Source organism: Nerophis ophidion, linkage group LG09 (assembly GCF_033978795.1).
Source record: "Nerophis ophidion isolate RoL-2023_Sa linkage group LG09, RoL_Noph_v1.0, whole genome shotgun sequence".
NCBI lineage: Eukaryota > Metazoa > Chordata > Actinopteri > Syngnathiformes > Syngnathidae > Nerophis > Nerophis ophidion.
This window is the reverse complement of record NC_084619.1, coordinates 19,819,590-19,841,635: the sequence shown is the minus strand read 5'-3', so window position 1 is coordinate 19,841,635 and position 22,046 is coordinate 19,819,590. Positions and strand designations below refer to the sequence as shown.

Genomic DNA, 22,046 nt, shown 5'->3' with positions numbered 1-22,046 from the left:
TCTACCAACCGAGCTATACCGCCCCCTTTTCCGTTCGGGCTCCAGTACTCTGGAATGCCCTCCCGGTAACAGTTCGAGATGCCACCTCAGTAGAAGCATTTAAGTCTCACCTTAAAACTCATTTGTATACTCTAGCCTTTAAATAGACTCCCTATTTAGACCAGTTGATCTGCCGTTTCTTTTCTTTTTCTCCTCTGTCCCCCCCTCCCTTGTGGAGGGGTCCGGTCCGATGGCCATGGTTGAAGTACTGGCTGTCCAGAGTCGAGACCCAGGATGGACCGCTTGCCTGTGTATCGGCTGGGGATATCTCTGCGCTGCTGATCCGCCTCCGCTTGGGATGGTTTCCTGTTGGATCCACTTTGGACTGGACTCTCGCGGCTGTGTTGGATACACTATGTATTGAGCTTTCACAGTATCATGTTAGACCCGCTCGACATCCATTGCTTTCGGTCCCCTGGAGGGGGGTGGGGGGATTGCCCACATATCCGGTCCTCTCCAAGGTTCTCATAGTCATCATTGTCACCAACGTCCCACTTGGGTGTGAGTTTTCTTTGCCCTTATGTGGGCCCTACCGAGAATGTCGTTGTGGTTTGTGCAGCCCTTTGAGACACTAGGGATTTAGGGCTATATAAATAATCATTGACTGAGATGATCGATTAAAATGAAAAAAAATATATATTTAAACCTGTTTAGATAACTTTTAAGGTTAAATTAATTAGTTGCCTACAATGTGAATAAACATTTTGTTGTGAGCATAAAACTGAACTATGTTCCAGAAAATCTTTTTTCTAATGGACCACATTGCCTTTGAAACTGAGCTCAAACTTTTTTCACCAGAAAAAACTCAGCTCTTCATACCACCATAATGACCAACATTAAAAATCAGTAGCGTAATAGGCCTAAGTACTCATTAAAAAAAAGGCAGAGGTTTTAACAAGTATCTTTTAATATTTAGGCCGCTGTAACATTAAACACAGTTTGAACAGTAACACTGTTTTTGAATATTGGGGGAAAAAAACACAGATTCTAACTTTTAAATGATTCTTCGCCATACCACATGAATCTAGATCGGTGGTCCCCGACCTTATCGAGCCCAAGATCCCAGGTCTCAGCCAAAAACCAAAGCAAGATCTACTTCTGCGTCAACTATGTTTTTTTAGATATATGTACACATCTACAATATGTATATACACGTTAGGTAAAGAAAAAAAACAGAGGCTATTTCATCCCTCCAAGCCTGTTTCGCAGGTTTCTCTGCTCTTCAGAGGATTTTATTGAAATATTTTTTTACATTTTATTATAAAATCCCCTGAAGAGCAGGGAAACCTGCGAAACCGGCTTGTAGGGATGAAATAGCCTCTGTTTTTTTCCTGACATACCGTATATTCCGCTCTACCCCAGTATTGGGCACTGTATGACGAATAAACCACAGAAACCATGTGTGTATATATATATATATATATATATACATGTGAGTATATGTGTGTGTATATACATGTGAGTATATGTGTGTGTATATGTATGTATATATACATGTATGTGTGTGTATAAGTATATATACATGTGAGTATATGTGTGTGTATATGTATGTATATATACATGTGAGTATATGTGTGTGTATATGTATGTATATATACATGTGAGTATATGTATGTATACATACATGTGAGTATATGTGTGTATATGTATGTATATATATATATATGTGTGTGTATATGTATGTATATATACATGTGACTATATGTGTGTGTGTGTGTATATATACATGAGTATATGTGTGTGTATATATACATGTATGTGTGTGTATGTATGTGTATATATACATGTGAGTATATGTGTGTATATGTATGTATATATACATGTGAGTATATGTGTGTATATGTATGTATATATACATGTGAGCATGTGTGTGTATATGTATGTATATATATGTGTATGTATATATATATATATATCCATATATATATATATATATATATATATATGTATCTGTATATATGTGCATGTATATATGTGTGTGTGTGTGTATGTATATATATATATATATATATGTGTATATATAATATATGTGTGTATGTATATACAGTGGGGCAAAAAAGTATTTAGTCAGCCACCGATTGTGCAAGTTCTCCCACTTAAAATGATGACAGAGGTCTGTAATTTTCATCATAGGTACACTTCAACTGTGAGAGACAGAATGTGAAAAAAAAAATCCATGACATCTCATTGTAGGAATTTTAAAGAATTTATTTGTAAATTATGGTGGGAAAATAAGTATTTGGTCAATAACAAAAATTCAACTCAATACTTTGTAATATAACCTTTGTTGGCAATAACAAAGGTCAAACGATTACTATAGGTCTTTACCAGGTTTGCACACACAGTAGCTGGTATTTTGGCCCATTCCTCTATGCAGATCTTCTCGAGAGCAGTGAAGTTTTGGGGCTGTCGCCGAGCAACACAGACTTTCAACTCCCTCCACAGATTTTCTATGGGGTTGAGGTCTGGAGACTGGTTAGGCCACTCCAGGACTTTCAAATGCTTCTTACGGAGCCACTCATTCGTTGCCCGGCCGGTGTGTTTGGGAACATTGTCATGCTGGAAGACCCAGCCATGTTTCATCTTCAAAGCTCTCACTAAAGGTTTTGGCTCAAAATCTCAGGATACATGGCCCCATTCATTCTTTCCTTAACACGGATCAATCGTCCTGTCCCCTTAGCAGAAAAACAGCCCCAAAGCATGATGTTTCCACCACCATGCTTCACAATGGGTATGGTGTTCTTGGGATCCATCCATCGATTGCTAGCGCTTATTCCCTTTTGGGGTCGCGGGGGGGGGCGCCGGCGCCTATCTCAGCTACAATCGCTCGGAAGGCGGTGTACACCCTGGACAAGTCGCCACCTCATCGCAGTGCTCTTGAGATGCAACTCAGTATTCTTCTTCCTCCAAACACGACAAGTTGAGTTTATACCAAAAAGTTATATTTTGGTTTCATCTGACCACATGACATTCTCCCAATCCTCTGCTGTATCATCCATGTGCTCTCTGGCAAACTTCAGACGAGCCTGGACATGCACTGGCTTAAGCAGGGGGACAGGTCTGGCACTGCAGGATTGATTCCCTGTCGGTGTAGTGTATTACTGATGGTAACCTTTGTTACTTTGGTCCCAGCTCTCTTCAGGTCATTCACCAGGTCCCCCTGTGTGGTTCTGGTATTTTTCCTCACCATTCTTATGATCATTTTGACCCCACGGGATGAGATCTTGCGTGGAGCCCCAGATCGAGGGAGATTATCAGTGGCCTTGTATGTCTTCCATTTTCTGATAATTGCTCCCACAGTTGATTTTTTCACACCAACTTGCTTGCCTATTGTAGATTCACTCTTCCCAGTCTGGTGCAGGTCTGCAATTCTTTTCCTGGTGTCTTTCGACAGCTCTTTGGTCTTGGCCATAGTGGAGTTTGGAGTCTGACTGTTTAAGGCTGTGGACAGGTGTCTTTTATACAGATAACGAGTTCAAACAGGTTCCGTTAATACAGGTAAGGAGTGGAGAACAGAAGACCTTCTTGAAGAAGTTACAGGTCTTTGAGAGCCAAAGATTTTCCTTGTTTGAAGTGACCAAATACTTATTTTCCACCATAATTTACAAATAAATTATTCAAACTTCCTACATAGGCGGATAATTCCTGGATTTTCTTTTCACATTCTGTTTTTCACAGTTGAAGTGTACCTGTGATGAAAATTACAGACCTCTGTCATCATTTTAAGTTCGAGAACTTGCACAATCGGTGGCTGACTCAATACTTTTTTGCCCCAAAAAGGTGAAAGCCATTTATCAACAACATCCAGAGATGCCGCTGGCTTCTCTGTGCCTGAGATGCTGCCGGCTTCTCTGGACCCGAGATCTAAGATGGACTGATGCAAAGTGGAAAAGTGTTCTGTGGTCTGACGAGTCCACATTTCAAATTGTTTTTGGAAATATTCGACATCGTGTCATCCGTACCAAAGGGGAAGCGAACCAAAAATGATTCCCGGGCGCGGCCCCCTCTGCCGCTCACTGCTCCCCTCACCTCCCAGGGAAAGATTAAGGGTGTGTTTGACAAGCATGGGTACTTTAATTTCAACTTATTCAAACTGTGTAATGCTAGTCGCCAAAAATATTAAATATATCTGTTTAAATAAAACTTTGATGTATAATGTATGCTTGCATGTTCGAAATAAACTAAGCCTTTGCTTTGTTTAATTAAATTTAGGCCATGAATTGATTTACATGGACCCCGACTAAACAAGTTGAAACACTTATTCGGGTGTTACCATTTAGTGGTCAATTGTACGGAATATGTACTGTACTGTGTAATCTACTAATAAAAGTTTCAATCAATCCAAGCCAACTACGCTACTGTATTTTTATTTTAGTCGTTATGGTGCCACTTGGAGAGCCAAGTGTTTTCTGAGGTGGTACTTGGTGGAAAAAGTTTGAGACAAGCGGTAGAAATGGATGGATGGATGAATTAGAGTCTAGCCGTTTTATTTTAGCGTCTCATGCTTAGCATGTGTTTCTCCGTAGCTACCACTAGGTGTCAGTGTTCAGCAGGAGAAGTGAAGGCCATTCATACCGGCTAACCGGATTGACCTCCAGAGCAAAAAGCCACTTTAAGGCTACAGCGTTAACCTAAACTCATCTCCAAATGAGACAAAGAGGGCAAAAAAAACAGCTATTGTAGAAAAAATATTGATGGATGAGTTGGAGACATTTCCCACATCAAAACGTGCTTTACCCCGCCTATAAAAACATGTACTGTAAGTCATGCTAAACTCAATTCCATGTATTATCATTGTCACAAAGAACACACCTTGCCTACCAGGCAGTAGTGCGGTACTAATGAATGATTAAAAACAAGAATGGATGCATTTTGGCTTGAAGACTAACGATAAAGGTGAAGCTACAACACTGAAACGCCGCTTAGCAAAAGGTGCTTTAAAACACGCTGGCTAGCTAGCGGCTAATTTCCATCCGGAGTCGGCAGTTTTAGCTACTTCTAAATAACTAATCCTCGCATCCATGGCGACGACAAATACAGTAAGTTTCTTACAAGTGTCATTCCTGCAGGATGAGGATCAGTTAAACATGCTTCACTACACACTGTAGGCGGATACAATAGCTCATCGCTAACAGGCTAGCGTTCCTCATTGTAAACTAATGCTATAATATGCGGCCCGCACCTTAATATGAAAATGTAATGTTGGTGCGGCCCGCAAGTTTTATATAAATGGCGCTTTACAGCGTCATTCTTGTATACCCTCGATTTTTCCGGGAGACACCCAATTTTCAGTGCCCCTCCAGGGGTAATCCTCCTCCTCCTGAATTTCACCCAAAAAACAATATTAGGGGCACCGTGGAGGCATTGCCTTTCACATCCTCTACAACATGTACAAATAGTGTGCAAGCAGTCACATGTTGTATTTGGTTTCTGTAGAAGCAGTAAGTGACTGCAAGAAATATTTGATCAACAGCCACACAGGTCACACTGAAAGTGGCCGTATAAACAACTTTATCACTGTTACAAATATGTGCCACACTGTGAACCCACACCAAACTAGTATGACAACACATTTTGGGAGAAAATCCGGCACCGTAACACAACATAATCACAACAGAACAAATACCCAGAATCCCATGCAGCTCTAACCCCCTATTGTAGCCTGGAAGAGTTTGTGCTGCATTGGATTATGCGTATTTGTTCTGTTGTGTTTATGTTTTGTTACGGTGCCGGATGTTCTCCCAAAATGTGTTTGTCAATCTTGTTTGGTGTGGGTTCACAGTGTGGCGCATATTTGTAACGGTGTTAAAGTTGTTTATACGGCCACCCTCAGTGTGACTTGGATTGCTGTTGACCAAGTATGTCTTGCAGTCACTTTCATGGGTCTGCAGAAGCCTCATACAATGTGACACGCCCTTTGTATTGTTATCCGGGTGAAAACCTGTAGAATGATTGCCCTGGGAGATTGTCAGGAGGGGCACTGATATCCGGGTGCTTCCCGGAAAGATTGAGAGAGTTGGCAAGTATGTTGCTAGGGCGGGAAAGCTCTTCAAAGAAGGTGAATTCATTAAAAAGTGCATGTTAGATTGATTTTAAGAAAACTTTTCTTGCAGCTCGGCCTCACCCAGTTTCTGCATCCAGTGGCCCCCAGATAAATTGAGTTTGAGACCCCTGCTACAGATGGATCTGCACTCGACCTCCACTGTAATGATACCAAGTACAAGATCCGTATGTAGGCGATACTACAATGATTACATCGACATTTTTATCGTCGCAAAATATTTTTTCCTGTTTTCCCAAAATGTATATTATGTTTATAAACTCAGGAAATGCGTCTCTTGACACGTGAGGACTTGAAATATGACCAATGTATTCCCCCTGTTACTACTTGGTATCGAACTGATAGTCAAATTTGTGGTATCACCCAAAACTGTTACCTGTACCACAATATTGGTATCGGAACGACAACCCTACTGCCAACTCTTTAACACCCTGCCAATATGTACAGCTACTTCTTGAACATCAGAAGACCTACTGCAGAAATGACTTCCTCACACTGACACAGGTTATCTCCGTTTTTCCCAGCAGTAAAAATGAGAAACTGAGAAAAAACAAAAAGTTTCATGCAGGTATAAAAAGAAAAGCACAACTCATTCTATTTGTTATTAAACACAAACCTTTAATTTGAATAACATTATTTGTATAAAGTGTTTCAGTGAGCAATGTAATCAGATGAAAAAACATTGTGTCATCCCATATGAACAAATATGAACATCTTTATAGTGGAACTACACTTTAAAAATGTTTTGCCCATCATTCACAATCCTAATGTGAAACAAAAACACACTTGGTCTTTCTTTTTGTGTATTCAAAATATTAAAATAATAAGTGGCTAACAATACAGGTAATGGAAATAATCTACTCTGCCTGTAAAGCGCTTTTAAAAAACATTCCAAAACCGCCAATAGTGCTCCATGACCCACATATTAACAAGCTACAGCCACATTGTTATTATCCATCCATCCATTGTCTAGCGCTTGTCCATTTTTTGGGGTCACGGCGGGTGCTGGAGCCTATCTCAGCTGCATTAGGGCGGAAGGTGGGGTACACCCTGGACAAGCCGCCACCTCATGGCAGGGCCAACACAGATAGACAGACAACATTCACACTGACATTCACACACTAGGGCCCATTTAGTGATGCCAATCAACCTATCCCCACGTGCATGTTTTTGGAGGTGGGAGAAAGCGGAGTACCCGAAGGGAACCCACGCAGTCACGGGGAGAACATGCAAACTCCACACAAAGATACCGAGCCCGGGATTGAACTCAGGAATACTCACGACCTTCGTATTTTGAGGCACATGCACTAACCACTGTTCAACCATGCTGCCCACATTGTTATTATACAGAAGCTTAAAAAAATAGAATATTGTGTGAAAGTACAGTTCATTTAAGCAATACAACCTCAAATGTAAAACTAATAGGTGAAATAAACTCCTTACAGGGCAGAAAGGTGTAACAGGGGTTAGTGCGTCTGCCTCACAATACGAAGATCCTGAGTAGGCCTGGGTTCAATCCCGGGCTCGGGATTTTTCTGTGTGGAGTTTGCATGTCCTAATAGGCACCGCGACCCCAAAGGGAATAAGCGGTAGAAAATGGATGGATGAAAATTCCTTACGTATAAGGTAAAATGTTTCATTATATTTTTGATGATCATGGGTTACAGTTTTTGAAAACTCCACATTTTCTGAATCACCAAATTATATAAAAAAAAGTCTTTAATATTTTCAGTTGCATGTTATAAGCCTATGTCAAATTAGTTTCACTTTGTAAATGTAATTGCTGGAATAAACAAACCTTTGCATGATATTCTATTTTTTGGAGTTTCACCTGTAAGCCATTGCTGAGGAACTACTTTTTGAAATACAGTGCCCTGACCACAGCTACTCAGAAGCAGCTGAACCACCCCTGAGTTGGTCAACTCCAAGACATCGCTAGAAAGACACGGCAAGATTCTCGTTTGGGTCACTTTTTTTTTTTTTACCTGGGAAGTGAGGACAATGCTGAATTAATCTCCAAAATGGGAAGCACATGTCTGGTTCTGAAAGATACAACAATCACATTATTCTGTATCCCAGTGAGAGTAAACATTGTAAGTCACTGTTTTATTATGTTGATGCTTTCTTTTTCCTGTTTAACACTCACCAATACGGATATATGATGCCTTAATGTTTTAATAAAGCTGAAACTGCTAAATGGGATGTTTGCAACTTGCTCACAGTTACATTTTTCAAAGTAAAAAATATAGCAAGAACACCACCGGCTATTTCATATGTTACAATTAGTGGTCAAACAGAACATATTTGTTTTAGAATTGTCAATATTCTTCACAATTACTAAGTTTGAGATATTTTTTTTTAACAGCCTGGTAAAAAAATAAATAAATAAATGATTGGTGTTTACAGCGGCCTCATCAACACTTAGGCACTGAGAGCACGTCCACACATTCAAAAGAAGTCCAAGAGAAGCAACGCACAATTTGCAGTCATGTTATGATAGAATATACATTTAATGACTTTGATTAGTAGATTGCCCAGTACAGTACATATTCCGTACAATTGACCACTAAATTCAATCAATCAATCAATGTTTATTTATATAGCCCCAAATCACAAAAGTCTCAAGGGACTGCACAAATCATTACGACTACAACATCCTCGGAAGAACCCACAAATTGTAACACCCGAATAAGTTTTTCAACTTGTTTAAGTCGGGGTCCACGTTAATTCATGGTAAAAATACATACGCCCAACGTGGGGCTCGAACCCACGACCCTGAGATTAAGAGTCTCATGCTCTACCGACTGAGCTAGCCGGGCGACAGATACATGACCATCCAAATCGCTATAATTAGCTAACAACACCCAAAGCTAAGGTGCGTGCATGTGTTACATGCATATGATACGTACATAGTTATGTCATTACGTCTTAGAAGCCGTAAAGAGGGCAGGATATACTGTGTAAAATACTCTCAACATCTGTGTAAATGTGGCAAAATACCTCCTTATTACTCAATTGTTAAACTTCTAATACAGTGGTTCTTAGCCTTGTTGGAGGTACCGAACCCCACCAGTTTCATATGCGCATTCACCGAACCCTTCTTTAGTGAAAAATATATATATATATTTTTTTCCAAATTCAAGACAAAGCTATATGTTTTTGGTAACACGTTAGTATGGGGAACATATTTTAGGTAACAAAGACTTAATTTAGAGTTATTTGGTTAGGGTCAGGGTTAGAGGGTTGGGTTATAATCAAATTTCGCCACACCTAGTGTGTGTGTGACAATCATTGGTACTTTAATAAGGCCATGCCGAATAAGGCATTAATAAGTACTTAATACAGACTAGTTAAGAGCCAATATGTTACTAATTTGCATGTTAATAAGCAACTAATTAATGGTGAATATGTTCCCAATACTAAAGTGTTACCATGTTTTTTTACTGGTGCATGAACATCACCTTGTTCAAACAACAAAACCAACACTCAACAAATTACACACCTGCAAACCAGTCAGCTGTTGCTGTATCCGTAATACGCCAATAGGGAGAAGTTTGTATTTACACGATGAGTCGGGTGTGTGTTGACCTCCGCCGAACCCCTGAGGCCGACTCACCAAACCCCTTGGGTTCGATCGAACCCAGGTTAATAACCACTGTTCTAGTATATCCTCATTATATTCAGGCCCAAAAAAGAAGTTACGGTAATGTTTAAAATGAGCAAAATACTATAATTATTACATGTTATGAATGTTGCTGTTAATACATTACATACATGCTTACAGTATATTGAAGGTCTTTTAGAGCGCTATATTGGTGGAATTGATGACTCCTTATTACTTGCATTGTTATCCGCCTTAGCGAGCAGTTTATTACGATTTAGAATGCAAAGAAAAGAAAAAGACGTGTGTTTTTGTCTTACACAAGGATTTAGATTGAGAGTCAAAAAAAATAAAAAACAGTTCCCCTTCAAAGGGTAGAAGAAGTTAAGGCTACCTAAAAATGCAAAAGGGGAAACATTTTGAATATTAGTCAAAGTTTCTAGCTGCTCTTAGCATTTAACAAAGGGTCACATGCTGTTGAATGTCGCACTTTGGCAAAGAGTAAATATATGCTTGTATATTGTTTTCATACATATTTGTGTGACACCTTAATGATGCACAATTAAGGGCACTCATGCATTGTTCAAGTTTACAGTTGGCCTAGAAAACCACCAACATCGCCTATAGCGCTGCAGTTTCCATTGTATTTGTTCTTTACGTTTGTAAGAACAGTCGGAGAAAAATGTCTCTAATGGTGCTCTTACTCCCACTCACACGTCACCTTTTGCTGCCCCTTTATGTCTTTGGCATTGCAAAGTCCCAGGCAGTATCCTGAGCACACTTCACCATGGCGCGCACAAGGCGAGTGAAGCCCATGTCCTTGGGTTTCTCCAGCCCACGCATCAGCCGCTGCTTCATGATGGCAATGAACTCCTTATTACTGAGCTCGCCATTCCCTAAAGAGAGGGACAAGTGTGGAGGGAGCGGGTGGATATTTAAAAGCAAGAAGAGTGCTTACAGACAAATACTTGACAGATTTACCAGGGATGTGCCGATCAGTGTTTTTTGCTTCCGATACTGACCATCCGCGATTGAGATTGGCCGATACCAATACCGATCACATGTGATGCTAGGTTGCCATCACATGACTTAGCGGCACTTCCGAATTTCAGGCGATGGTCTAGAGTCCCATTAGACTACTGTTTATTTACCGGAATCAGGGCAGATTTGGGCGTATTTTGACTGGTTTGGAGGCAAATATAAAAGCAATCATGGAAAAATATTTAAAATTATTTTTGAAAGATTTAAACCACTCATCATCACCAAGGTGTTACAGCTCACCTTAACCTCACTTCCTTTGATACTTGCAAGGATTTAAAGAAGAAAAGATTATAGGCACATAATGGATTTACATCCGAAGGGGTCCACAAATTAAGCATTAATCCGTGAAAGACAAAGTTGGACTTATTCATACATCACTAAGTAATGTATTTGATTGACATAACGAGTTCCGTGCTGCTGTGATTGTGGCACTAATAAGAAAAAGGATAAGTTTGTTTGAGGTTGATTTTCAGCTATACTTAGTCTCGCATACAATTCATGTCTGTAGTTGTTTATATGGTGTGAACTTCATTCTTATCTCATTATTTAGCTATAGATGTCCCTGTTCAGCGATTGTTTGCTAGTGATATCAAGATTCAGTAGTATATGCTGTTGAGCCTACGAGAGATTTAGTAATCTAGTTAGAGCACTTTGCTTTCCTGCACAACAACTAAGCTTTCAGTTTCGGTTATGAAAATCGACAACGAAAATATGGTGGATTGCACCAACAATAGCAATATTTATTGCTAGGCCTTAACATGACGTTAGTTTATTTGCACAACCAGGTCTTCAGTTATATTTAAACATAGTAACCACAAAATAACACAAAGTAATGCAATCTCTTGTCCTTTCTTAAGGTTTAGTTCTGCCCTCAAACACTACTAAGGTAGTACAGAATAAAATCTATTGCATCACAGAAAGTTTCTCAAACAAATCAAATGTTCAAACAAACAATTTACGAAGTAATCACTGCAGACACAAGCATGTTCATTGTATTCCACAAGATAATAAAATTGATATTTTTAAGAGCCATTTCCTTCGACGTACTTTCGTTTTCTTCCCTAACTTTATTACCTTTATGAACCACTTCTTTCGGGACTCTGGAAGCGCTTTCCTATCCCTCTATTTGAACCAAGAACAGAACAGCAATACGGCATTTTCTGCTCAAACGTTACACTGACGCTCCATTGTTTTAATGCTATGCTCAAGCTGCTTGTCCATTGTGTGAATTAAGCCGCAAAGAAGAAAAACGGATTTAATGTCATATGCAACCAAGCAATAACATACTTCAATTAATTTATTTATCGTGAAGGCTATTGGCAGATTAAGAATATCCACAGAATGTTTAAACCTTATTCTCTTTTATTACATTTAATTGTTTGGTTAAAAAAAAAAAAATCAATGGTATATTAACTAAACAATAACAACAACTTTGTAGTACTCATTTAACTGCTTTGGGAATAATTCACAGAGTTTCTAAACATGAACAAATAACAAATACGATTTTGAGTAAATGAATATAGCAATTGACTCACTCGAGTATCGATCATATACTGATACTACCTTTGGTATCACCAATAGTTGTTATATGAACTTCTCTCTAGACTCATTATTCTACATGTTAATAGCTGCTAATTTTCTACTGTAGCGTGGTTCCATCGACACTTCTTAAACTTTATCAAGGACTTATTTTTTGGTGTCGTTTAAAGCTAGCTTAGCGGTTAGCTTAGCTATTAGCATGCCTGCTCCTCATTTGCGCTCAGTGTGTAACATGTTTAGCCTCGTCCTCCAGTGATAATAGTGGATAATGAAAACTTGATAATGACACTTCAAACACTTTTTTGTATCTTATTTGTCGTTATGGAGGTGATTATTATAAACTTAGGGCTGCACACTGTGTATGGTGATACATAATTAGCTGCTAGCCTGTCAGCCGAGGGACTAAAATAAATAGTGTCTACCAGAGGAGATCATTTTTGGTGATTGGTTTTGAAAAACAATAGTCGGCAATGGCGATCGCATACTTTTTCATTAACATCGGCCCATAAGGATCAGAGGAAGATCGATAGGCACATCCCTAATATTTGCACGGCCAGTTGCTTACCGTCGCAGTCGAACAGAGCAAAGACCACGTCGCACACGTGATCCGACAACTCCACCTTGGCTACAGTGCGGGCCACCTGTTTCATGGTAACTAGGAGACGGAGAAAGTCGTTAGAGGAGAAGCACAATGGTGTTTTGTGGAGGACACTGAGAATCTTTGGCTCAATAGCAGGGAAATGCTGCCATTAACAGTGAATACAAACTAATAGGTATGCAAATGAAAGAGAGAGGCTGACAGCATCAGCAGATTCAGAAGAGAATGACTGACTGAGAGGATGACGGAGAGTTCCGAGAAGAAATGAAGACAGGAACTTGGAGTAAAAAAAGCCTCAGGCAATATGAAATAATATTAAATCTATTTAATCACATCCACGAATATTGATGAAAACTGGCAAAGAAAGGGAGGAGTACGAAAGAGTCCGGGTGAAATATTTGCCATAATATTATTAAGGACTCCATTACTAGCCTTTTTTCTACCTTTGAGAGAGACAATGTTTGCACTTCAACACACACCATTTTGGAAACTTCTCACAAAGTGCATACAGTTCAGTATCATCACAATCCTCTCATCATTAGAGCGAAATATGAAAAAGACCAAAGTGGAAACAATGAGTGCTCACTTTCGGCATGAAGCGTAGGAATGCAGTCAGACAACCTGGAGGATTCAAATCATTTGTAGACAAAACCGCAGACGAGACGACCCAATTGCAATCACACGGCGAGTTTACTGCATGTGGAGTATGTATAGCATATGCTAAAAACTAGAGATGAGAATCTTTGGGCACCTCATGATTCGATTATACATCAATTATTTATACAGCTATAAAAATGTGCATAATTGTTATATTGTATATTATTATATATTATAAATGTATTACATGTATTTATTAGTATGTGGCTCCTCATTTGGCTACTGGCGTATGCAGTACTTTGTCATTTCCGTTTTTTTAATTGTGCATCTGGAAAGTATTCACAGCGCTTTACTTTTTCCTCATTTTATGTTAAAGCCTTATTTGAATATGGAATAAATCCATTATTGTCCTCAGAATTTTACAGACAATATCCCCTGTTGACAAAATGAAAAGTTTTTTAAATTTTTTTATTTTGCAATAAAAAAAAGGTGCTGCAAAGAGGAATGGCCATAACGTCCCAAAGATAGGTGAGCCAGGCTTGTGACATCATATTAAAAAAGACTTGAGGACAAAATTGCTGCCAAAGGCGCATTAACAAAGTATTGAGCAAAGGCTTTGAATACTTATGTCCTCATGATTTTTTTCATTTTAAATGCATTTGCAAAATATAAATCACGTTGTCATTATGGGGTATTGTTTGTAGAATTCTGAGGAAAAATTAAGTGTATTCCATTTTAGAATAAGGTTGCAACATAACAAAATGTGAAAAAGGTGAAGCGCTGTGAATGCTTTCTGGATGCACTGAAGACTACGTATGTGAGAACTGTTGTAGCCTACTGAACAAATAAATTAAAGTCCCCAATTGGGAAGCAAGCATCCTTGGTTTAATTTTTTTGCTTTAAAAAACACATCATTTTCAAACACTTTGGCCTCAGTCGCCATATACTTGCAGCTAAAAGCTGTGTTTATATGGATATTATTGTCTCTGACTTATTAATTAATAGGACAAGTTTCCCTTCTTATCTGGTTACTTTGTGTGTTCACACTAACCTAGCTTACACATAACGCTAATAGAATGTTAACTAATGTTTCTAAACTAAACATTTAGAGAACATTAGAATCAATGCCACATTTTAAAACTCTGTTTTACTTTAAGTTAAAGTACCAATGATTGTCACACACACACAAGGTGTGGTGAAATTTTTCCTCTGCATTTGACCCATCCCCTTGATCACCCCCTGGGAAGTGAGGAGAGCAGTGGGCAGCAGCGGTGCCACGCCCGGGAATCATTTATGGTGATTTAACCCCAAATTCCAACCCTTGATGCTGAGTGTCAAACAGAATTCTACAATGGGTCCCATTTTTTTTTTATAGTCTTTGGTTTGAACTTCCAACCTACCGATCTCAGGGCAGACACTCTAACCACTAGGCCATTGAGAAGGTAACATACATAAATAATCGATGTTTGGACGTTTGTCCATCCATTCATGAATTGTCCCCGTTCTAATCGTGATGCATCAGATGATCGATTATTTTTCCCACCTCAAGCTGAGACCGTATGCTGGAAACAAGCATCTTCAGGGGGATCCTGCATTCAGTGACCATTTCAAAAAAGAATCCCAGCCATTAAATGTGTAGACAGAAAAACACTGTATTAAATGAAGAATAAGCTGACTCATTGAGCAGATGAAGGCTGTAATGTTTCTGTTTGCTTACTTAAAAATAAACAACTTAAATAGGTGTGTATCTGAATAGAATGTTTTTTTCAACAGGACAAAAATATGAATTGTGCGTAATCGATGCACTTAAAAAACAGAATCTTGTGATTTTTTTTTTTTTTTTGCACATTCCCTGTATTGCTGCTTGTGATGTGGTAATTATGACATTTTGTTGTGAATTATAATTAATTTTTGGGAATTTATTGAGTTATAATGGTATGAATATTATTCAAGTATTAAATAACTATTTTGTTTAAATTGCATGTGACAACATTTTATGAAAAAGGCTTTGTTTTTAGACACAATTTATAATTTCCTCTTTGAGTACATGCGTATTTGGAGACAATTTTAGAAGTAAAACACTATTGATCACTATTCTGGACCTAACTGAACAAACAAGGGCCTGTGCTCTCTTATAAGGCATAGCTAAGGATGTAGCTAATAAATTGATTGATGGACAAATAGAAAAGCCGAGCAAGAACTGAGAAGAGATAGTGGTTGGCAGGAGGATTTATAGCTCTACAACATGGAGGTAATGAAAGTCTATCAAAGTGGAGGGAAGGGCAGAGGAAAAGTGTGTCTGCACCTTTATCTATGGATGCTCCGGCCATGTGGTAGAAGCTCAACGCCGTGTCTACATCGTTGACATTTTTCAGGAACGTAAAGAAATTCTCAACTTCCTCAAAAGTAATGCCCTGCACAAACAAAAACATGGCTGAAAAACAAACAAATAATTGAAAACCTGTACAACATGGAACCAGTCAGGACCAGGGCACTGCAATATGATGAAAAGGTCATCCAAATATTGCCAAGAGCAGGGTACGGCGCAGCAGTGACACAAATGGGCAAAGGCACTGGGCATGCATGGATGAACAGTGTGCCACCAAGTGTCAGCTAAACAGGCACAGGGTGGAGAATACAACATGACTGCCACACTGCTGAACTGGTCATTTGCAAAGAAAAACAAACAATGGCAACTGTGGATGTTGGTTAAGTAAGCAAGGCAAGAGAGAGAGATGGTCAGATGAGAAATTATTGATTTCAATTTAAGTCTACTCAGCTCATTTGCAGCTTTAACCCTCACACTTGCCTTACCCAGCTCAGCCTGCCATCTGTGAAAGCTATTAATGTGATGTATGCTATTTTTAAAATGGGGGAGATGGGACATATTTCACTGCAGCAGCAATAGGGATATTAACATGCTTAAGGCTGGGCTCATTAAAGTGAAGCGGAACCAGTATGAAACCACAGTCTATGGATTGTGCTGGTAATGGAGAGAGAACTTGAAAGTCGTAAAATGGCCTTCGATTTTTAAAAAAATGTTTTGATGTCTTCTGAGCAGTCAATTTATGCGTTTTAAGCTTTGGTGAAAAAATGGCTAGGTGAAGTGAAGTTTAAATTCCCTTGTGTAAGAAACCTTGAGTTATTTTGATATGGAGTGAAATAACAGAAGTAAAAATGGGGAAATCATGAGGAAAACAGGGGAAAACAGATGAAAAGCAACTTTTTCTGCATCCTGATGTTCCAGCTTTTTTCATAAGAAATAGGGTAAGCTCTGCTTGTTATAGACACAGAGAAAAGAACACTGTGCAAGTGGATTGCCTTGGTCTGTATCAATGCCCACTGTGTTATTTGATACACACTTAAACATGTCTGTCCCCAGCAGGCACATTCAGGCTGTCACACTTCTCATCATGCAGTCCAATTAGTGGAAACACCAGCAAGTTACTGTCAGAGATTCATGTAAACATAAAATGAACATACACACAGATCTACCTGTGCATCTTTAAACATCTTCTTCAATCCCTTCTGCATCTGCTTGAGTTTACGAGACTGAACACCGCTGTAGGCCAGCAGCATACCTCCAAATTGTCTCTCAGAGATTCGTCCATCAACTGGATCATTCCTCTCAAACTGGAGGGGGAAACGTACGTTAGAGACAAGTGAGGACTGAGTGCTATGTACAAGAACAAACAAATTAATAGGTTGGCACGGGAGGATGAGAAACAGTAAATTGTGGTGTCAGGCTTCAAGCTGAATCAAGCACGGGAATGGGATGGTGACATTAATTCTCTGTGTGCATTTTCACAACGTTCCAGCCGAGCGTGTCTTAGCAGTAGTGGTCCTTGGCTCTGTCAGGTCAATCCTGGCAATTTATATGTGCAGCTGCTTGACAGCCACACGGCGGCCTTCCTTCTTTCACTCAGAATGTGCCAACCTCTCAAAATGCTAATTCGAAGCATTTCCGAGAAGCAGCTTGTTACTACGCTAAACAAAATAAGCCAGGGGGAATAATTTAGGGTTGATCCTTCACACCACAATGGAGCGTCTACCTTTTATGGAGAATAAAATGCTATGTTTAAAAAAAGGGTGTATTTTTGGGATTCAAAATTAAATCAATTTATCTAATCCATATTGTTTAATCCATATGCCAAGTATCATTAGGACATAGCTGATGATCTGACCTGCCTTAGATGCCACTATCCATTAATGTTGATCTTATCAGCTAGACACAAACCATATAAATTAATAGAAACATGATGTGCTCCATGTACACAGGCTGTGACTACACTAGGAAGTATGAAGTGGAAAGAGACAGAGGTTGCCTTTTGGCTTCATGGTTAAAAGACTTTGTGCATTGTTTCTGTGTGGATTTACACCGTCAGTGTAATCGCATTACCTCGAGCTTAAGCACATCATGCTGCAGCTTCCTCTGAAACTCTAGGAAGCTTCCAATGGTGAGTTTTCCCTTCAGGTCTTCTCCAAAGAAGTATGTGGTGAGTGCTGAGCTGCAGCCGGCTGTCTTCAGAGTGTTTCCTGTGGTGGAGCGGTCGCGGTGTCTCATGCCCATGCTCGTCTGAGAGCGGATAATGCTCTGGACCTGAACATAGAGACAGTGAATTCATAATGACAGCACTATAAATGTTACATTGACACTGCTTACTGGCTTGCAAGCATCCCACTATCAGGAATGTTTGTCTCTGTTCCTGGCAGACAAACTAACAGTCACAAAATAACAATGGGTTAGTCGACATTTGCCGGCCTCAAACAGTGACCCTTTAGTACGGGTCTATTTCAGTCACACACTAGTTGACATCGTAACTAAGTTTGTACATACAAATATAATGTAAACATCTGAAAAGGAAAAACATTACCACAACCTTCAAGACCTCATAGATGGCTATGACCAATGCCGACTCTTAACAGGTTGGAGAGGGGTGAGCAAGAAGCAAGTAAAGAGGAGGTGAGCAAAACAGTAGAGGTGCTCTTGCAATATTGAAATACTAATTTTTCCTCATCACCATGAACCTTAACATTACGAATACAATGGTACCTCAACTTCAGAGTGCTCCAACTTAAGAGTGTTTTGAGCTGAGAGCTGTCTCTCAGCTAATTGTTATACAAGCAGAAATTTGAGTAACAAGGAACCCCGCCACATGCCAAATGGCACAGTCAAACCTGTAAGATCTGCACAAGACATCTGGTCTTACTCACTAGTAAAGTATTAATTTATAGCTAGGGATCAACAACTTTGTTTTCCAACCATGGTAAAGAAGAAAGTGAGTGTGAAGGACAGTGAAGAAGAATTGGGTGATATTCATTAAATTAAAAAAATTATTAAAAACATGACTAAGCCCGCCTTCCGCCCGATTGTAGCTGAGCTAGGCGCCAGCGCCCCCCCGCAACCCTCAAAAGGGATTAAGCGGTAGAAAATGGATGGGTGGATGACTAAGCGCGTCGGCAACTTGGCGAAGCAATTTGAGTGCATCACTGCTCATCTGCACCATATTGAAGCAAGAGTCTAACGCCAGCCAAGAATGTTAAAATTATATCGAAACAGCCGTCATTTATCCATGAAAATATGGAAACAGTGCTGATAGTGTGTTTTAGGGAGAAGTAGCTGGAAGGTAATACTGTAGTAGTCCACTCTCCAAGGTAAATGCTGTATATTATTATTATTACATTTGGGGCTGGGCAATATTTTTATTAACATACCAACGAGGTGGCGACTTGTCGAGGGTGTACGCTGCCTTCCGCCCGATTGTAGCTGAGATAGGCGCCAGCGCCCCCCGCCGCCCCAAAAGGGAATAAGCGGTAGGAAATGGATGGATGGATGGATGCTTGTCACACACACACTAGGTGTGGTGAAATTTGTCCTCTGCATTTGACCCATCCCTTTGATCACCCCCTGGGAAGTGAGGGGAGCAGTGGGCAGCAACGGTGCGTAATTATAGCAATATATACTATAGTTTTTACTGGTATATTTTAGAAAGCCTTATATATTTGAGACAATTTCAACATACGGTATTTTTGATGTGCCTTTGTCACGGCCGTTTGCACTCCTTTGCACTTGACAGGTGAAATTTGAGTTAAAAGCAACCCTGCCATTTGCCAAATGCCACAGTCAAACCCGTAAGATCTGCAAAAAACATCTGGTCTTACTCACTAGTACAGTATTATTAATAGCTAGGGATCAACAACTTTGTTTTCCAACCATGGTAAAGAAGAAAGTAAGTGTGAAGGACAGTGAAGAATAATTGGGTGATATTAATTAAATTAAATGAATTATTAAAAATATGACCCAGCGCATTGGCAACTTGGCGAAGCAATTTGAGTGCATCACTGCTCGTCTGCACCATATTGAAGCAGGAGTCTAACGCCAGCCAAGAATGTTAAAATTATATCGAAACAGCCGTCATTTATCCATGAAAATATGGAAACGCTGCTGTGTGTTTAAGGGAGAAGCAGCTGGAAGGTAATACTGTAGTAGTCCACTCTCCAAGGTAAATGCTGTATATTATTATAATTACATTTGGGGCTGGGCAATATAATTAAAGCAATATAATATATTATAGTTTTTACTGGTATATTTTAGAAAGCCGTATACAGTATATTCGAGACGATTCCACCGTACGATATTGTTGATGTGCCTTTGTTACGGCCGTTTGCACTCCTTTGCACTTGACAGGTGAAGCACAGGGCATCCCTTTGGCTCACCTCCGCCCCTTGCGTGGTTACTTCCTTTAGCGAAACTAAGTAGCCTTTTTGTTTTTAAAGGTGATAACTGTTAAAGCCCTGGCAGAAGTCTGCACTCTGAGTGTTTACTGTGTGAGAAACCTTTATTAGCAGTGTTGCTGATTATGGGACAAACCTGTTCAAACTCCTCCAGGTCCACTTCGCCATCACCGTTGAGATCAAACATCTTAAACGCAATCTCAAAGTTCCTCTGGGGAGCTGGTCACCACAAGACAGACACAGACAAAAGGAAACAAAGTCTGAAGTCAGTGTAACATAATAAGGAAAAGACACGTCACACTGGATCTACACAGACGACTGCTGAAAAGTTCAATACTGACTTGGTAATTAAATACACATCAAATGTTCTGCAACTGCCAAGTGACGCAAGTGCACATAAGTCTTTATTTATCGCTCTCTTGAGTCAATCATCATCCATGCCCAATGAAGCAAAAATACACTAATATATTACCACTAAAATGCTAATATGGCTTCTCCTTCCTAATAAGAACAATGTCATATTGATTGCACTCACTAACACATTCAACATTAGTCAAACATGTGATACATCAATTTCCTGTTTATTTATGAAATGCAAATGATTTGTTGGTAATTTTTCACTCTAAACTGTTATTTTTATATGTAAATGGTAATGATACTAGGATTCAAAGCAATCTTTCTTGTAATTGTACGAAAAAAGGTTTTACTGTGTTTTGAATGTAGGCACTTTTGTCCATAAGCATTGTGTGGGATGTATCAGAGCATGGAAATAGGACACATTTATGCCATTTCAAGTAGTGACAAGAAACCCATTGTATAATGTTAAATACAGCATGTCCTTCAATGTACCATCCTAGTGGCATTGTTAAATGGATTGAAACCAACCAATTGGCTGTCTGCTATGTCTGCCTAAAAAGGACATGTCCTTGAAAACTTCTGCACAGACTTTAAGCGATTAGAATAAATAGGCAAGCTAAGCTGGGGATAACATTTTAGTAGATATTGGAATTGAAAAAGTCAGCTTTATAGTCTTTATTACCATAGACTGGTATACATTTAAAAAGTATGTGTGGCTGTAAAACGTTGAGCTACTTCCAAATGGTCTCAAATCTAAAAGAACAAATCACCAATTAATATTAAATTTAAAGATGCAAATTACCGTTCCTAATTTTAGGGAATGGAGATGGGTTTGGTATTATTGAAAAAGCATGAGGGGCTAAACGGTGCAAGTGAAAAGAAACCAATCTACACTTACTGGACAACACAGTGGTGAGGAAGATGTAGTCGGAGAAAGAGATGAGGCCACATTCTCCCAGGGAGTAAAAAATACTGTCTTCATCTGCAAACCTCTCCCTCTCCTGGGCTATCTTCTGCTCACCACGGGCAGCAAAAAGAAAGCATCATGTCAAATATACTTTAGTGTTTACACTAGTTACACTCAAAACAGCCTACCTTCAAAGAAAAAACACTTTTCCAAAGAAACCAGTGTGCATTGGAGTGAATATGTAACAATGTAGTGCAATATCAGTCATGCAAGTGCTGCATACACATGACGCTATACAGGCAGGTGAGGGTGACGATGACAAATAATTAGTCCAAGTACAAACACAATATACACCAGAGACTGTACTCACAGTGTGAAACTGACATTACAAGAGAGGAAACATCACACAACTGCAGCACACAAACACTAATAACTCACATCTGTAACACAAACCAAATGTATTCATTATTACAAACACCGATTTAGTTTTTTTACGCTTTCGCGCACACATACACAGTTAACGGTTTTATATTGTTAGCATGTGTATATTTACTGTCTTGCATGACGAGTG

General features: G+C 39.4%; 1 protein-coding gene and 1 non-coding gene across 3 annotated transcripts in view; both read right to left on the bottom strand.

The window, feature by feature from the left end:
• Positions 1–6,692: 6,692 nt before the first annotated feature.
• The window catches only part of micu1 (mitochondrial calcium uptake 1), a 47,038-nt gene continuing 31,684 nt past the window's right edge, over positions 6,693–22,046 (bottom strand). For both annotated transcript variants that reach the window (XM_061910495.1, XM_061910496.1), the window contains 7 exons: positions 21,467–21,581; positions 20,348–20,430; positions 17,876–18,076; positions 16,972–17,109; positions 15,782–15,890; positions 12,847–12,936; positions 6,693–10,597 (listed from right to left, as the gene is read on the bottom strand). In XM_061910495.1, the coding sequence (XP_061766479.1) occupies positions 10,437–10,597; positions 12,847–12,936; positions 15,782–15,890; positions 16,972–17,109; positions 17,876–18,076; positions 20,348–20,430; positions 21,467–21,581 (897 nt within the window). In that variant the 3' untranslated portion in view covers positions 6,693–10,436. The remainder of the gene's footprint in view (positions 10,598–12,846; positions 12,937–15,781; positions 15,891–16,971; positions 17,110–17,875; positions 18,077–20,347; positions 20,431–21,466; positions 21,582–22,046) is intronic.
• On the bottom strand, positions 8,847–8,919 carry trnak-cuu (transfer RNA lysine (anticodon CUU)). The gene has a single exon. It is a non-coding gene; the product is annotated as a tRNA-Lys (tRNA).